Raw genomic sequence first — 16600 nt, 5'->3', positions numbered from 1 at the left:
AGCTGGCAAACGCTTGGCTGCCCACACCTCGGGCACTGGGCAAAAGTGAGCAGTACTAATACCGCTCATTGCCACCCCATTCATTTTCTATTGGGCTGTAATGGGTAGACGCTAAATGTAGTATCTCCATCAAGGTAGTGATTCAGCGGCATGAGGAAGTGGTAGCAGCATTGCAACCTCACTGCCAATCTAAATTTTGCTGAAATCTTCCCGCTAGAGACAGACGCCTGTTCAGTAAACTGAGCCCAGCACCTGGCTGTCACGAAGGCTCCCATGATTACAAAGGAGAGCCATATTCTCCCTGTGTAATCTGCAGGACTGAGCTATTAGTTTGACAGCTGGGGTCTTGCCTTGCATTCATTTTTACATTATTTATTTTTATTTAAAACTATTATTGTAGTTTTTATTCTTTACTGACTTTTATGTGTAAATAAAAAAACTTACTTTTTAAAAACATTTATTAACCCCTAATGAATATTAGTTAACCCAAATATGTTTTTATTAGTTACTTTATCCTATTCTATTTATTAATTGATAGTTTGGCGTTTGTAGCACTGATTACAAAAATAGAATGCTTTGTATTAGTAACAAGGTTCTTAATTATTTTCTTTAACCCTGAAGTTTGTAGTTAGAATTTTACCTAACCTTTATTGTAGTTACAAATTCTCAACACTGAATTTAAAAGTTACGAGCTCAAGTTCGGGAGAGTGCACTTTGCCATTCTTGCCTTGGGTGCATGGAAATAACTGGGACAAAAACTGAACTCCAAGAAATAAAAAGATTTAGCTATGCAGAGGGTCTTTTTTCCTACTCCAAGGGTTATTGGATGATTTGGCTGCGATAATGAAAAGATGATACACTTATCCTTTTTCCCACCTTTCTTAGTTCCTGCTTGGCTGCTCTTTTGATGTCCAATGTTCCAGAATATTGGTGCTTTAGGGCTTGGTATAGGAAGTCTATGTCGGGTGACACAATGAGTCTGGTTTATAAAAGCTCTCCAAGGCTGGAGAGGATACACTTTTATCAGTGAAGCTGGGTGATCCAGCGAACCTGGAATGGATTTCTCCAAAGTAATTTGCTATTTGCAAGCAAGTATTTTTAATCCTGGACCAGATCCAGTCCAGGTTTGCTGATGAAAGTGTATCTTCTCCAGCCTTGGAGAGCTTTTATAATCAAGTACAATGAGTGCACTGGGCAACACCAACCCTAGTGACATCATTATCTTCTTACAAGTACTTGTTTTATTAAAAATTCTTCAATAAGTGAGAGTATTGGGGTCTCCTTAGGAGTGAAATAGGGTACAGCAGTTCCTTTCAGCTATCCTGGATTAGTTCTTGTACCAAAAACGCAACCCTGCATTGACCTTATTATTTTATGTTTCTTTCACAGAAAAAACACAAACAGTAAAGCTGAAAAATAAATAAATAAAGGTACACACAAATAAGGGGAAAACAAAATACAAAAATGCTAAATAAATAAACTAAACAAATCTAAATACAAATCTAAAACCTAAACAACAAATGAACCAAAACAAAAAGACTAAAATTATTTTATTCCTAAATTTTTGGTTTCTCAACAAAACTGTTTCACTTGAAAAGCTGATTTGTGCCTGGTGCACCTTACAAGGTCTTCCTAGTATGGGCTTCAGCTACGTATTCTTTATATTGGGTTTGAAGGAGAAGTGCCGTGACGTCATCAGTGACATCATAAGAACGTCTTGTAAGTAGCAAGCATCTTTAATTAGATTTGATCTAACTCTGCCTCCCCAATAACAACAAAGCTCTATAATGCTAACCTACAATGGTTCACTTGTATAAGTTAATGCTGAAGTTAAAACAAAAAAAAATGTAATAAATCAATTAAAAAAAATAAACAATAAAAATTAAAAAAAAGTCCCAACAAACAGAGTTAGCCAAACAGTTAACATAAATATACAAAAACATTTTTTTTTCCTGTATTCGTCGCAGTTTGACATCAGGAGAGAAGATAAGCTCCCCTAAGGTAAAAAGGGCACCATGACTTTTTAATATTTTTTAAATGTTCCCTAGCAAGTTTAAAATAAAAAAGCAGCTCTTTTGCTGCAACACTCGCCTTCTCTCTAGTGTTGTCCCCTGCAGTAATCTATTTTTATTGCTAGATATTTAAAGTCTTTTTCGGTTGAATATTACTCTGCATTATAAACCTTGGAACCAGCAGACATCCAATGTCGGTAGGAAGTAGTGCTGACGCCATCACTTCAGCTCTTCATATTTTTTAAGATTCACCCAGTGCTGAAGAAGAGAGCAATGTTGGTCATGTGCCAGGCCTGAAGACATCTGGAAAAGCTTAATATTTAAAAATAAAATAAAATATAGCTGATGGGGCCTTCAGGGGATAAAGGGAGATCTTGGCACAGTGGAGCTTTAAGTATTACCCTATACTACATGAATATCATACTCATGTACTAATATTTGGTCAATATCTGGGGATATACACAAATACAAGCAAAAGAAAAAAGAAAGGATTTTTAAGCCATGATATTTCAATCTAAATATTAGTAATAAAATAAAGATTTTATTTTACAACACACACAACAATTGTATAAAATTTTAAATATTTAAAACATGACCATATTAGATACAGCAATCTAAATTATTGTTTAACCCGTTTCATAGACAGAGTCCACTTCATCAGGGACTTTATTGAGATCTAAAAATTACACATAGAAATTACACATAGAATGTGTAATTTGTAGATCTCAACTAAGTTCTTGATGAAATGGAACGCGTTGAACAATAACTGAGATCGTCCTACCTCAAATTGTCATGTTTTTAATATTTAAACTTTATACAATTGTTGTGTTCTAAAATAAAGTTTTTATTTTTTTACTAATATTTATTTTTTATTTTATTACTATAATATTAATAGTTTCCAACTATTGTGTGTTACTTCCCCCACTCCCTAGATTGTAAGCTCTTCGGGGCAGGGTTCTCTCCTCCTCCTGTGTCACTATCTGTATCTGTCTGTCATTTGCAACCCCTATTTATGTACAGTGCTGCGCAATATGTTGGCGCTATAAAAATCCTATTTATTAATAATATTATATAATAATATTAATTATTATTATTATTATAATATTTTTTGGATTGAAATATTATGCCTTCAAAATGCCTTCTTTTTTGGTTTGCTTGTATGTCTGTATATTACTATTTGGGATGTGACATTGATGGTTTACATTCTTATTCTACCTTGGAGTGAAATTTCTAATGGTTCAATATCTGGAGATGTTCAAGCTACAAAAAAATGTCTTAGATGAAGTTACAGGAGAATTTATTATTGCTATTTTTTCATTATTCCTACCTAATTAAATAAAGGAAAAAATATATATTAAATATATATACTTTTTGTCATTGTTGCTTTGTTTTTCCAAATGAAATGCCTATCAGTCCTAAAAAACAAAAATAAACATTATGCATAAACATATACTCCATTAGGGGACAGTACAGAGTTCCTGGGGTACATTACTGGAGTTTCAGATGTACATGAGATTGAAGAATAGAGTGACTGGCTCAGGACTGGCAGGTAGTAATGTTTTTTCTTTTTTCTTTTTTTTTAGAGCCAGATTTTTTAGGAGGAGGGTCATTGGGATTTAAATAATTAAGAACAGGGCACTGTTTATGTTTATGTTTGCATTTCTAATTTGTTAAAAAAATATTTTTGTTTTGATATGCAACACCAATAGAAGGTAAAAAAATATAATGATCTACCATTAGCTTTGACTATTTAATCACTTGGATCCTTAATAAAGGCTGTCAAGAATCTATTGGATTGACATTACAGCGAGGTCATGATTTATTTTTTAAACAATCTTGCTAAGAAGAAAAACAGCAGCAGTTGAAAGGGTTACGTCTAAGGTGCCATTCTTCCCTTTTTTCTGATGCAGAGAATAAAAAAGTAAATGCCATTCCAATGTTAATATTTCCCCTTTGTATCTTTAATTTCTGCTATGTCAATATTTTGCACCAAGGTGAAAAATTGGAGCAAAAACCACACACCAGGGGTGCAAAAGAAAAATCAAAGAGAGTCCTTTTTCTGTTTATTATTTTTTAGATATATTTTGTAGATTGCGAATAAAAGTCAAGGAGAAAGAATTGTTAGTGGGGTGAGATTTTTCATCATTTACTTGTTCGATGATGATGGATGCTTAGCTATAAAAATACCTAAACTAAAACCTTTAACCATACAGCAGGCTACCATTCTCATCATCGCTTTAATAGGACTCAGTGGCTGCTCAGCGCCATTTGTCATTTTCACACTGGAAGAATCAATATCTCGGCTATGAAATTAATAATTTAACACTCTCCCATACATTATTTTTCCCTTTCAGTTCCTGTTAAGTAGAAGTTAGGCCGAGGTGCCTATGATCAGGGGCACAGCTGCCCCTCCAGCCACACTAAATGCTGAGCGGAATATTCATCATCATGCACCACAAGGGTTCAGCATCCAGAAACTGATCTGTCACCTGATTGGCTGAAGATCTCAAGAGCTCAAAATGCAATGGGGCTATTTCGTTTTCTATAGAATATTATGTCAAAATAATGTTTTATATCATAACAATGAGAGGTCTATTTAAAAACAAGGGAATCACACATTCACTGAAACCCTGAATCCCTGGTGGAAGATCTTCCAGGCCCATGTGTTTCAATGGCAGTAATTGATTCCCCACCAGGGATAGTTTTAGTGAATGTCAAATTCACTGCTTTATGAATACACTCCTAATGGTATAGTAATAGTACTTAAAACTGAGCTCCCTTTTATATCAATGCCCACCCTCCGTCATATCGCCCCTTGCAGAGCAGGGCATTGGAAACTCCTAGTGCATCATGGGTCTCGGGATTTTTTTCCCGATTTAGTTATGATATGAAGAGGAGGAGAAGCAGCCACACATTTAGGAAAGGAAAGGAAACTAAAGCAGATGCCCATATCCAATAAATCAGGATTCATCACTCTCTTACAAGGACATGAAACTAAGTCAGCCTTTCTCAACCCCTGAGGAACCCTTAAAATAATTTTCAGGTGTCAGGGAAAGCTTGTGTTATGCTTGTGAAGATGTATACTATGATCAATCAATAGGAAAATAGTTTTTTGCATTGGTTGCTAGTGGGAAGAACCCCCCCCCCCCCATACATAGTTGGTCAGATTGTCCCCCTTAAAGAAAGCTAAAAGGGTCCCTAGTTCCATGGCAGCTGGCTGTACCAAGTGATGTTGGCCCCAAGACTATGCAGATGCCATCCTATGGCAGGTCAATCAGCCACAGCTCAAGGAACCCGTTTGCAACGTCTGGAGGAACTTTAGGGTTCCTGGTTGGGAATGACTGATCCAAATGGTTGTTTTTAGCAACTATTTCTCCTTTCCTCCAGTTTACCCATTTATATAGCAATCCAAAAGGAATCAGAAGTCCTTATATGTAATACACACCTAACCAAGCCAGGCTCAGTGTCTTTAAACGTACCTTTTTTTTTTTTTTTTTTTTTTTTTTTTTCATGTTAAACGTTTGTGTATATATATAGTTTCTTAGTAGATAGTATGATGGTGCTCTTCCACCATTTTTTTCATATTCTCATTAATGTTGTTGTGGTACTTTTTTTTTTTTTTTTTTTTTATTTATGTTTAGCTAGGTGAAGATGAGTAGTCATGTAATAAGGATGCAGAGGAGCAGGTTCGGAGTGAGTTCAGAAAGGGCGGAGGAACAAAATTAGTTAGCCTTTTCTTAGTATAGACAGATTCTCGTAGGACACAATAAGTGTAACCTGCAAAGTATGCTGTGGTGCTGCATTGGTTGCTTGGGTGCTCTTGAAAGACATTGTTTAGTGTGACACGACTTCTAACATCAGAATCAAATTCTTTTGGAGTCCTTGGTCTTTGGTCACATGACATTCTGACGTAGCATAGGTAGGTGGCTCTGGAAGAATTTCCTCTGCCACATGAAGGGGGGAAGATAGGTATTATTTACTAGCATGTAATACTGGCCACAGTTCCCTGATGGTGAAGTGGCTCCAATCAAGCTATTGATTATGGCCCAAGGGGCAAATGCCCTCTCGCCTCCAGCCCTGTCCTATACTGTCTGCATGTTTGTGTTCTGGGCTTCTTAACATTATTCATGAGCATGTTTGTCCTATGGAGCGGAGAGGGGGAGTATAGATGATTGCATGTAACAGGGACCTAGGGTGTTGCACATAGGGTGACAGTGCTGCACACTTACATTGTGGTTGTGTGGAGGCCCTCATAGTGTTCGCTGGCTGGGGTAAAGAAACATTCATAGATATACATTGAGATAGGACATGGAGGCGCCATATTGTATTTATCACAATACACAGGTAATGTCAGGTTATATTATACGGAGTACCTACTCATAATAATTGTGGTGCTTTTTTTCCCTACAGAGGCCCTCATACAGTGATATCATTCCATGCAGACGTTTATGATTATCTAAGGATAACACAACATGCCAACCACCCAACCAACCTCTCCCTTTCATATGTTGGATACAATGTGATTGCTACGAGCAGAGCGCCCTCCTCAGGCCTTCACTTCCTAGCCATTCCATCTGATGTGGTTTGTTAATGGACTATCTTTGTGAAGTGCAGCCCAACCAACCAGGAGATGGGAGACTGGAGCTCAGTCTTTTTGGGTCTGGTTGGTAGCCACATAACGTAGTGAACATCAAAAAGCACCTGCCAGATATTCACTAAAGGGGGTGCAATCTGACAATCCACAGAGGGAGTCGGCAATGAGATGATCTACCTGAGCTATTCATTCAATTTTTATCCAGTCAAGAAAGCTGTTGCACTGCATTGATTTTGGTGGATCTAGGAAGATTGTATAGTCAGGTTGTAATGCGTGTTGTAAAAGACTAGATGCTGGGTGTCCTTCAGCAAAGCACATGCTCAATCTGACTTTCTGCAGCTTCTAATGCGCATTGTGAGCAGCGTGATCTCTGGGTACACAATTTCAGTTCAATTGAGAAATCTTTGCTTGTGCATATGCTCAGCTATAGGCACTTTTAATCTCATATGTGTGCTGTGCTTCCTGCTTTCAATTGCTGCATTGCCTATACTTGTCCTGTGACCAATGTTATCGTTGCAGTCGCTCAGCACAATCACAGACTATACTGCCTGTACAGATAGTTGTGCTGGTCACTATGCTGGGCAATCAGCAGTGGAAAATGAACAGGTTGTCACCTTCTATTAGAATTGTCCTTTCTCAAAAGGGCAAGGAGATGTGGTCACTCCTGTGTGCCAGGAAGCTAGGGATGGTGTTATTATTCACCTGGACCTATAGTGTTATTTTATATTCTATAGTAATAATAATCAGGACGGTGATGGGCCCAGCAGAATGCTGGATGTAATTGTGAAGCTGAATCTCTGAGCTGCATTCATGGTAACACATTCCCTGGCTACAGCTGGAATGATATTGTCTGGATGGACCCCATCATGGCCTGTCCTGTAATTTATGGTTGAGGGGAGGCGGGCACATGGCGTTCCCCGGCCATCCATCACAGCATCAGAATTTTATTGGTTTAGAGAATGTTCTGGGGTTGAATTATGATATGACCCCCTAACTTAGATTAAGTCAGAAGAGAGTGACCTGGGAAAGCTGGCCCGATTTATGGCGGCCTGTGAAATTAGCTCTGATATATGGGATTTGCCCGGTGCTCCTGTCACTGCCAATAGGAAATATCAATCCATAATATAGAGCAAAAACAGAAATCGCCATGCCTGCGTTACTTGACCCACCGCGATTTGGTTGGCTGATGAAAATGACACATTTATAATGCAAGACCTTGGAACAAGAATGTGACATTTACTTTCACCTGTCACTGGCACACTTCCAGTTCTAGGGTGACAACACTTGCTTCACTGTATCTATGAAGGCATAGTGTTGTCACCCCACAATGGGACAGGTGTTATAACTACAGAACATCCCCCATTCCATGTACAAATATTTCCTTTACCTGGAGAAAGGAGTGAACTCTACATGTACACACACTTTCCTGGGGGTGGCTCATTATATGCACACAATTTCTTTACCTGGGAGGGGGTATTCATGTACATATTTCTTTTACCAGGTATCTAGATAGAGAGGGGGCTCTTCACGCACACACATTTACTTTACTTGGGCTGGGGGTAAATTTCCTTTTATCAAGGGTAGGGGGGATTTTTAAATACATAAATTCCACTTATCTGTGAGGGGGTTGCTGTTTATGTTCATATTTTTCTTTTCCTGGGGGGACCCTGACCAGGTGGTGATGGGGCACAACTGTATACGTTTAGCAGGGCAGCCTTTAGAAATGTTTGGGTCCCATACTAGGTATTGTAAATTTCCAGGGCCCTCTCCCCCAGGTCTAAAATTTCCAGCATTGCAAAAAGCTATTTTGGTTGGGGTCCAGTACCCCTTGTTACAATCTGATGGCAGCCCTGAGGGTAAAACTATTGCCCTTGCTCAAAGGGACAAGGGGAAAGAAATATTTGCCCACCCACCTTGCTGGGCCCACTGTATTCCTATGTATCACTGGATGAGTTTTATGTATAAGCCCAAAACAAATGTATATACTTTGTGGCAAATCAGCTTTTAAGCCCTTTATAGCTTCCCCACAGGGTTTCTTTACCCCCATCCACATTTCATGCTCCAGTGAGCCATGTCCTTGGTGGACCGAGACATTACAGTGCCGCCTGTGCGCCAGCAGGGGGCGCTCAAACACCAATTTCTCCCCTTGATTTCTCATCTCACTAAAATGTACAAATTGATGGCTGTTATTTCTGATTTTTATGACTTATTTACCTAGTGCTCATATTAAACAATACTGTTAGCGTTTGAAAATGCGTTTTAGGAAACATTTCTCGTTCTAGAGCATCCATAAAAATGTAAAGAACTTCAACACACAAGAGGAAGCCATTTTTTGTGCTTTGTTTTAATAGAATTTGCCTATAAAAAAGAACGATTTGGTTCCAAGAGAAGATTGAATGTCGCAGATATTTCCATACCATGGAATGAAATGGAACAAGCATTTATAGAGAACATTGCTATTCCTTCACTGTGTATGGATAGTGTTCCCCTAAAATAAGTCTACTGAAGAATAAAGTCATTTCTTCCAGAAAGTCAGAGATCTGTCAGCAAGAATGTCTGATCCCAAACAGATCTGAATATATCCATGGGTACCAAGGTGTAACATTCTCACTGCACAGGATATAGAGAGAAAAAAGATAATAGATAAGGAGATATAGATAGATGATAGATAGATAGATAGATAGATAGATAGATAGATAGATAGATAAAAGACAGATGGATAAATATATAGCTTGATAGATAATAGAGAAATAGTAAAGATACCGGTATAATTTAATTAATATTAGTAAAGTGATATTAGTAAAGATGACAAAAGAAAAGAAAATAGAATGATAGATGGACAAATCCATACCTATGTTCTGTACATTAATAGATAATGAATACATAAATAGTTATTTTAGGTAATAGATAAGTTTACAGATAGATTGAAGAAATAAAAAGACAATAGATAGATAAAAGACAATAAAATATTTATATGATAGATGGATAGAAAGTTAGGCAATCAGCGATAGTTTTTGCTTGTATCTGGATTGATAGATGATTGATTGTAGACAGACAGATACATAATACACATGATTGGTAATAAATCCATATGAATAGTCGGATGAATGGACAGATAGGCAAAGAGATGACAGATATCAATCGTTCATGCTCCACAGATCCTCCCATTCATTAATCAATGTATTATGACAAGGAAGGGGTATATGGGGGATCCCTGTGCCAGTCCAAATGGCATTGCACTCATATCTGAATAAATATGTGGGTGTCACTCTGCTCATGTGGGTATTTCTGTTCTCTCAATATTTTACAAACAAATGCAAAAAGAAGTTTCCAAAATAAAACTACGAGTTAGTTTAAGGTCGAGCCGAGGCTGAGATTGTGTCTGATCCCTGAGGATGGATTACAGGAAAGGTTTCCACAATAAAGCTAAGCTGACATCCATCCATCATCAGCTGGGGATGAGGTGACCACAGACACTTTCACTGCTCTGCAATTGTTCTGGAAGATCTGACCACAGATGAATGTCTGAGGGTTACTACAGCTCAGGAGGGGACAGACAGACCAAGGCAGGACAGAAAATACATGAAGATAAATGATGGGCAGGCAAGGCAGGGAAAACAGACCAGGGTAGGAGAGAAAGACCAGGAAAGGCAGAGCAAAGCAGGACATAAAGGCAGGAAGATTAGGTCAGGACAGACTAGTACACCAAGGTAAGACACCAGAACATGATAGAAAGACCAGGGCAGATCCACTAGCACAGGACAGGGAGATCAGATCAGGGTATGAAGACCAGTAAAGTGTGCCAGGCCCACAACCGTCTCATGAGTCCAAAAATTGGCCCATAGCATCTATTTTACCTATCCTGTACTGGACCTTATTTCGTATTTTTTATTTTGTTAAGTTAAAATAAATTTTACTTTTAACATATCCCAATCTACATGAATATTAAAGAGGAGAAACTACAAACAAATCAGAAATGTTATCCTGGTTACAATGCTGAGTCCTGGGTAAAACGTGTTCCAGTGGTGCAGGGTGCATTCATCCAGCGTTTCTTACTCAGTGTATGAAAACGATTATTACAAATGAGACACATTATGTACCAGAAGGGAAATAATCAGCAACTTTATTAATTGCTTAACTACGTGGGATTTATGACTCTGGGAACGTTTGATTTTATTTAGGTGATAATTAAACGTTGTAGCAGAATTGTGACGCCTGGGTGGGTAGGCAGATGACACTGTGACAACATTTCCTTGCCCACCTCCAGAGACAGATCAGCAGCCTGGAGAATGCACATTGTCTATTTGCTTGTACAGAACACAGAAGCCCCAACTTTTCCAGCATTGTGTCATTTGCCTTGCTGTGCGTCTAGTGGCGCTTTCTCCTTTTTTGGGGGGTTAATAGCCCTGTCCTCATTTGCTGCCTAATTGGACTATATAAAGGCAATAAGAGGCGAGTTGTAGCAGAGTGAGGGAGTTTTTTGTGTCCTGCTGAGTCCTCCTCTGATCCCTCCTCTGATCCTCCTGCTTGCCTCCCTCCTCCTCTCTTTGGCTCTTCCTCCCCTCTCCTGTTCCCAGTTGCTGTCATCCTCCTCCTCAGTTCGCTGACTCTGACTCCCTGGATGGCTGTGTAAGTTGGTCACTTCAGCCTGATGTCCCCTGGCCTTCCCAATGTGGCTTGTGATCCTCTAGTCTGAGTTAACTGCCTCAGCCCAGCACCTCTCCAAGCTCTGGATTTTGGAGGTGCCTCCTGGACCAACAAAAAAAACAAGGCTCCCCCATCTTTGACTTTTTCTGGTTGATGGTTCCAGCTGTTATCAGCCATGCCTGAAACTGGACAAGAGAGCAGCACCACCCCAGCCAAGGAGTCCCCCTTCTCCATCAAGAGCCTCCTGACCTGTGAGCCTTCAAGAGCAGCCAGGCCACCAAAAGCTCTCTTCACCCCAATCAAAGGGACCTTGGATGGAGCAGCATTCGCCCTGTCGCCTCTGACTGACCTGTCCTTCCCTAGGCTGGAGATACCTGCCCAGAGGTTCGCCTTACCTGCGCATTACCTGGAGAGGTCCCCAGCTTGGTGGTACTCCTACACCCTGACTCATGGAGGACACACACCCAGGACAGAAGGTACGAACTACTATGAAGTTTAATGTAGGACCACAAGAGCAGAAGTCATATAGAAATATATTTTGTAATTCCTACTTTTAATACCCCTTATGTAGCAGTCCTGGGACTTACAGTTCCAACATAATATGTAAGAATTAGCACATTTTAGTAGTGCGCAAATTGGTGCGTAGTTATATTTTTAACGCAAGAAATGCAACGACAAAAATTGAAAGTGCACGCCAATTCATTATTTTTTGAATGTTTAATGCGGTTCTGACCAATAACAGGCCAGGTGGGGAAGCTTTCATTTGTAAGAATACTTTTTGCTGTAGAAAAGACACTTCAATTAGCGCTGACTGGGATGAATAGACAGGCGGTAATGTACTAATGGACAGGTGAATTAATAGGGAGCCCACAGCTTCATGACGCTTTATTCGGCTGCTGCTAAATGAATAGTTTGATGGATGAAAAGAGAGATAATTAGGTAAATAGGGAACGGAAATAGAGCCGTTTTGTGAATAGGGAGATCATATATATAAATGACATTTGTTGAGCAGATCTTCCTTATCTCAAGTTGTAAAAAAAATATTCAAGGACGCAAATCCATTTATCCTGTGAATCAAATCGAATCTGTGATAGGTAGGAATTAATACGAATTATTATATAAAAGTACAGCACCGTAGAAATTAATAAAAAATAATGAAGCAATTAGCAAAGTTTCCCTTTTAGGAATCAAAGCGCGTATGCTTTTATTAAAAGCGCAGGGCAGTATACAAAGGCGGTGATCTGGTGTATGTAAAGGTCCAGTTTGGGTAATTAGAGCGTTTTATATAAGAAGCATGTTCTCATTGAGTGTAATGATGACAGTGATCATGTTATGGTGACAGTGACTAATGACTTATTGTTGTTTGTCTTCCTTAGTTCCTGAAAAAAGCCTTCTGCTGGGTCCCTCTTCACCGGTCTCTGGGGGTGAAAGAGATTCTCCAGAACCCCTCCACAGCCTCAAGCAGGATCTGGACCCCAAAGAGAGTGACTCCAAGAGCCCAGAGGAAATCATCCTGGAGGAGAGTGAACCTGAGGAGTCCAAAAAGGACGAGAGCGGTGAGGACTGGAAGAAGCTGGATGACCCTTCAGACAAGAAGCCCTGTAGGAAGAAGAAGACCCGGACGGTGTTCTCCAGGAGCCAAGTCTTCCAGCTGGAGTCCACCTTTGATATGAAGAGGTATCTGAGCAGCTCCGAAAGGGCAGGGCTGGCGGCCTCCCTACACCTGACTGAGACCCAAGTGAAGATCTGGTTCCAGAACCGCAGGAACAAATGGAAAAGGCAGCTGGCAGCAGAACTGGAGGCTGCCAACCTGAGCCACGCTGCTGCCCAGAGAATCGTCAGAGTGCCCATCTTATACCACGAGAACTCCTCCAGCACAGAGAGTGCCAGCTCTGGGGCCAACGTGCCAGTCAGCCAGCCCCTCCTGACATTTCCCCATCCTGTCTATTACTCTCACCCAGTAGTCACTTCAGTGCCCTTACTCAGGCCAGTGTGAGGGTTGGAGGACTCTTTTAAACACCAAGGTAGGGATGGACTCGTCTCAGGAGAAGCCACCTTGGTTAGGTGGACAGGACAATCCACCAAACACCTAAAGCTGCAGGACTTGAAGAAAACTGGGCCCTCAGGGGCCACGCCAGAGCAGTGGTAATAATAAAAGACTTCACAATACAGGTCTAAATAACACCTTCTAAGTGATCAAAACGCGCAGGTATTTGTCACTCCCCCTATTATTTTTCATTTTTCTCAAAAAAGGGCAAATATTAGGTTTATTTACTGTTCAATTTGCCAAAATAAAAATAAAAAAATACAAAGAGTTGAATCCAATGACAGGCATCAACCTAAACATGTCAAACTTCAATACTGTAATATTTTTGTTTTCTAAAAAAAAAGAAAAAACATTAACAAAAATTGCATCATTTGTTAAAAAAACAGAAAATGTTTTGCTCAATTTTGTAACTCCTGTTTCATGTGTTTAATTATTATTATTAATATTATTATTTTTTAACACTGACTTATTTATTATAAAGTCTATACTCCACAGGTTCACGGTTATATTTTATTCCCATACCCTCTCCCCCTTTTCCCCCAAACATTTTGACTTGAAAAGCAAACTGTACATTTCATTTTTGTTTGAATTATTTTATTTGAAAATAACTTGTGTTGTAATATATTTCTTGGATTGTGCAATAGGAAAAGGCAAATTGTTAGCCCCCCGGTTATCTGTTTTTTTATTATCAATGAAGAAAAAAAATAAATATTAGATCGTGACACCACCGAAAACTAATTATAATAATGACAAAACAAAAAACACAATGTAAAATGCAAAAAATGAAAGGGGCTTAAACAAGAGGGTGTCCTATTTCTTGATGACTGAAGCTGGGCTTTGTACTAAAGGGACAATCACTGATGTAATTTATTTTGTAAATGTACAGTATGTATACACGGTGGGAGTTGGGGCTTTCAGTGCTATTCTGCTTTCCCAAGACATGGCAGAGCGCAGGGCACCATCTCCCCTCCTGTATCTGGAACTAAACGGCAACGTTTTTTTGTTTTTCTTTTTAAATAAAATATATTTGTAAAAATTAATGTTTGTTGTGAAAATTAAATAAAAAAATACACTTTCCTTATCCCTTCAGTCTCTGGTAATTATTTTGCATGGGGCTTCGTGTTATGCGCAATGATCAGGGCTCTCCAAACACATTCTGCAGCAGGTGTCTGACGTCTAAGGTGTATGAGACGTATGAGCCCCTCGTTTTTTTAATTTAGCCTTTTTAAATGTAAGTTTATTTTAAATTACACTTTTATATAATTAAATTGGAATACGTGGTAAAGTAAACTAACCAAAACTAATATAGATCAGGGAATGAATTTATTTTTTAATAAAATGATTTATTTTATAATGTTATTACAATTATTTTTATTGAGAATATTTAGAGTCGTTATTGTGACAATTTTAATAATTACTATAGATGTAATCATTTCACAGTTTGTCGAGTTTTTTAGTGGTTATCTAAAGATTTTTTAGCTCCCCAATCCCGAGCCACCTCAGACAAGTCTATCAGTGCTCACTCCATGTAATATTCCTAATTTATTGAGACGAGGCGTGGAGTTCAATGGCTGTGCATTTCTAAATTGAAGACATAAAAATATATAAGCCATTGGAAATGAATTTGGAAATCCCACGGCGTAACAGGCGTGCCGGGTAATTTACCAATTGTATCCAAAAAAGATATATAAGATATAAAGACATATATAAAATATGTGTGTATATATATATATATATATATATATATATATATAGAAACTTTATACAGTTCGATTTTTTAAAATATTTTAAATTCATTTTAAAACACCTAACGGTTTGGTTTACTGTGGAGGGGAGAGGTGAGCTTTTGAAGTGCGTTAAAAGTGCACTGGAAAGCGTCACTGAGATAAAATGAAAAGCTTTCCTGTATATCACTCACTTTAATAGGTACACACTTATTTTTTTAGTTAATAAACGCGGTTGCTACATCATATGTTTTTAAATTATTATGATTATTTTCACAATTTTCTTAAAACGCAACAAGCCAAAAAATGGGGAAGCTATGCTATTTTTTCTCTTTCTTTCTAACATTTTGTTTATTGTATACATATAAAATGTGTACGTGTGTGTGTGCACTTGTCTACAATCCTTGTCTTATTACTCCCAGCAGTTCTGGGAAATACCAGAGTCTGTTTTTAGGTTGTGTCCAAACACTGAACGCATCCACCCCGCTGCTGTTCCTGGCACGCATGGGCGCTTGCGGTGGCTACAAAAATGCCATCAATTGTGTTTGATAGAAAACTCTTTGAAATAATTGGAGTGTGTGTGTTCTGGTTAAATGTTTTGAAAATAACCTTCAATCTTTTGTAAAGAAAATAAAAAAAATGCTCAAGTTTATTTGCAGTGAGTTTGAAATGAAAACCTTGGCATGTGACCTAAATGGAAAATAAACATTTCGAGTCAAACTATGTTGCTTGTGTGTGTGCTGACAACACTGGGATGCGTCCGTTTGTTTGCAATAGCAACTTTTGTAGAAGTCAGAGAGAGCTCATTAAATTGTTTCAATCCCAAACAAGCGTCAGATGGAACCGAGAGATTCCTATGTTACCACATCAGAAGAAAATAACTTCTTTATTTGGGGTTGGTGTCTTCTTGACTCAGCCAGTCTTCACTAGTAGAAGTGAGGATGGTGGATGAGGTACAAGCTGTGCCTTTGTGTCTCTTCCTATACATTCTGCTTACTTCAACGCAGCGCTAACACGTTTACTGGTTGGAAGAGATACAAGTCGGTTTATTGCTTCAAACCGGTTCCAGAACTGAATATTGAACAATAAAATAAACCCAACTCCATTTATAGATCAACCGAATTGCACCTTTATCTACAAATATCTTTTATTCGTACAGGTGTCCCTGTATGCTGCGAGTTACACTTGAGTGTACAAAAAAGAATTTACACAAAGTGCCACAAATAGGGAAATATTTACTAGGAAAAAAGCAAGGATATTGGAAGTGATGGATGCAGGAGTCAGATTTTATCTTTCAGATAAAAAAACAGGGATTGTGGTTGCACAGTGTAACAATTTGTGTTCCTGTAGTCATGGCAGATGTGCCCAGGCGCTGCTCTGTGCCAGGAAGGTGCCAACATAGCCCTGATTGCCTTTCTTTTGTACCTATATATTTAAGCTTAGATTATGAGAAAAAGGTTAGAAATGAATATTTGGGGATGTTAAGGTTTTTTCCAGGTCCACCTGAGCGATGGTGGAACATTTGTAAATATATTATTTAAAAGGGAGAAAAGTATTGGGATACAATTCTAATTTA

General features: G+C 38.6%; 1 protein-coding gene across 1 annotated transcript; it reads left to right on the top strand.

Moving 5' to 3' along the window:
• The first annotated feature begins 11219 nt into the window (after window positions 1-11219).
• On the top strand, window positions 11220-14381 carry HMX3 (H6 family homeobox 3). The gene is made up of 2 exons (XM_072423872.1): window positions 11220-11729; window positions 12630-14381. Exons 1-2 carry the CDS (start codon window positions 11429-11431, stop codon window positions 13247-13249), a joined length of 921 nt encoding a protein of 306 aa, XP_072279973.1. The 5' UTR covers window positions 11220-11428; the 3' UTR covers window positions 13250-14381.
• Window positions 14382-16600: the final 2219 nt, after the last annotated feature.

Source organism: Pyxicephalus adspersus, chromosome 10 (genome assembly GCF_032062135.1).
Source record: "Pyxicephalus adspersus chromosome 10, UCB_Pads_2.0, whole genome shotgun sequence".
In the NCBI taxonomy this organism is placed as follows: Eukaryota; Metazoa; Chordata; class Amphibia; order Anura; family Pyxicephalidae; genus Pyxicephalus; species Pyxicephalus adspersus.
The sequence above is the reverse complement of the archived record's forward strand: the minus strand, read 5'-3'. Positions and strand labels throughout refer to the sequence as shown.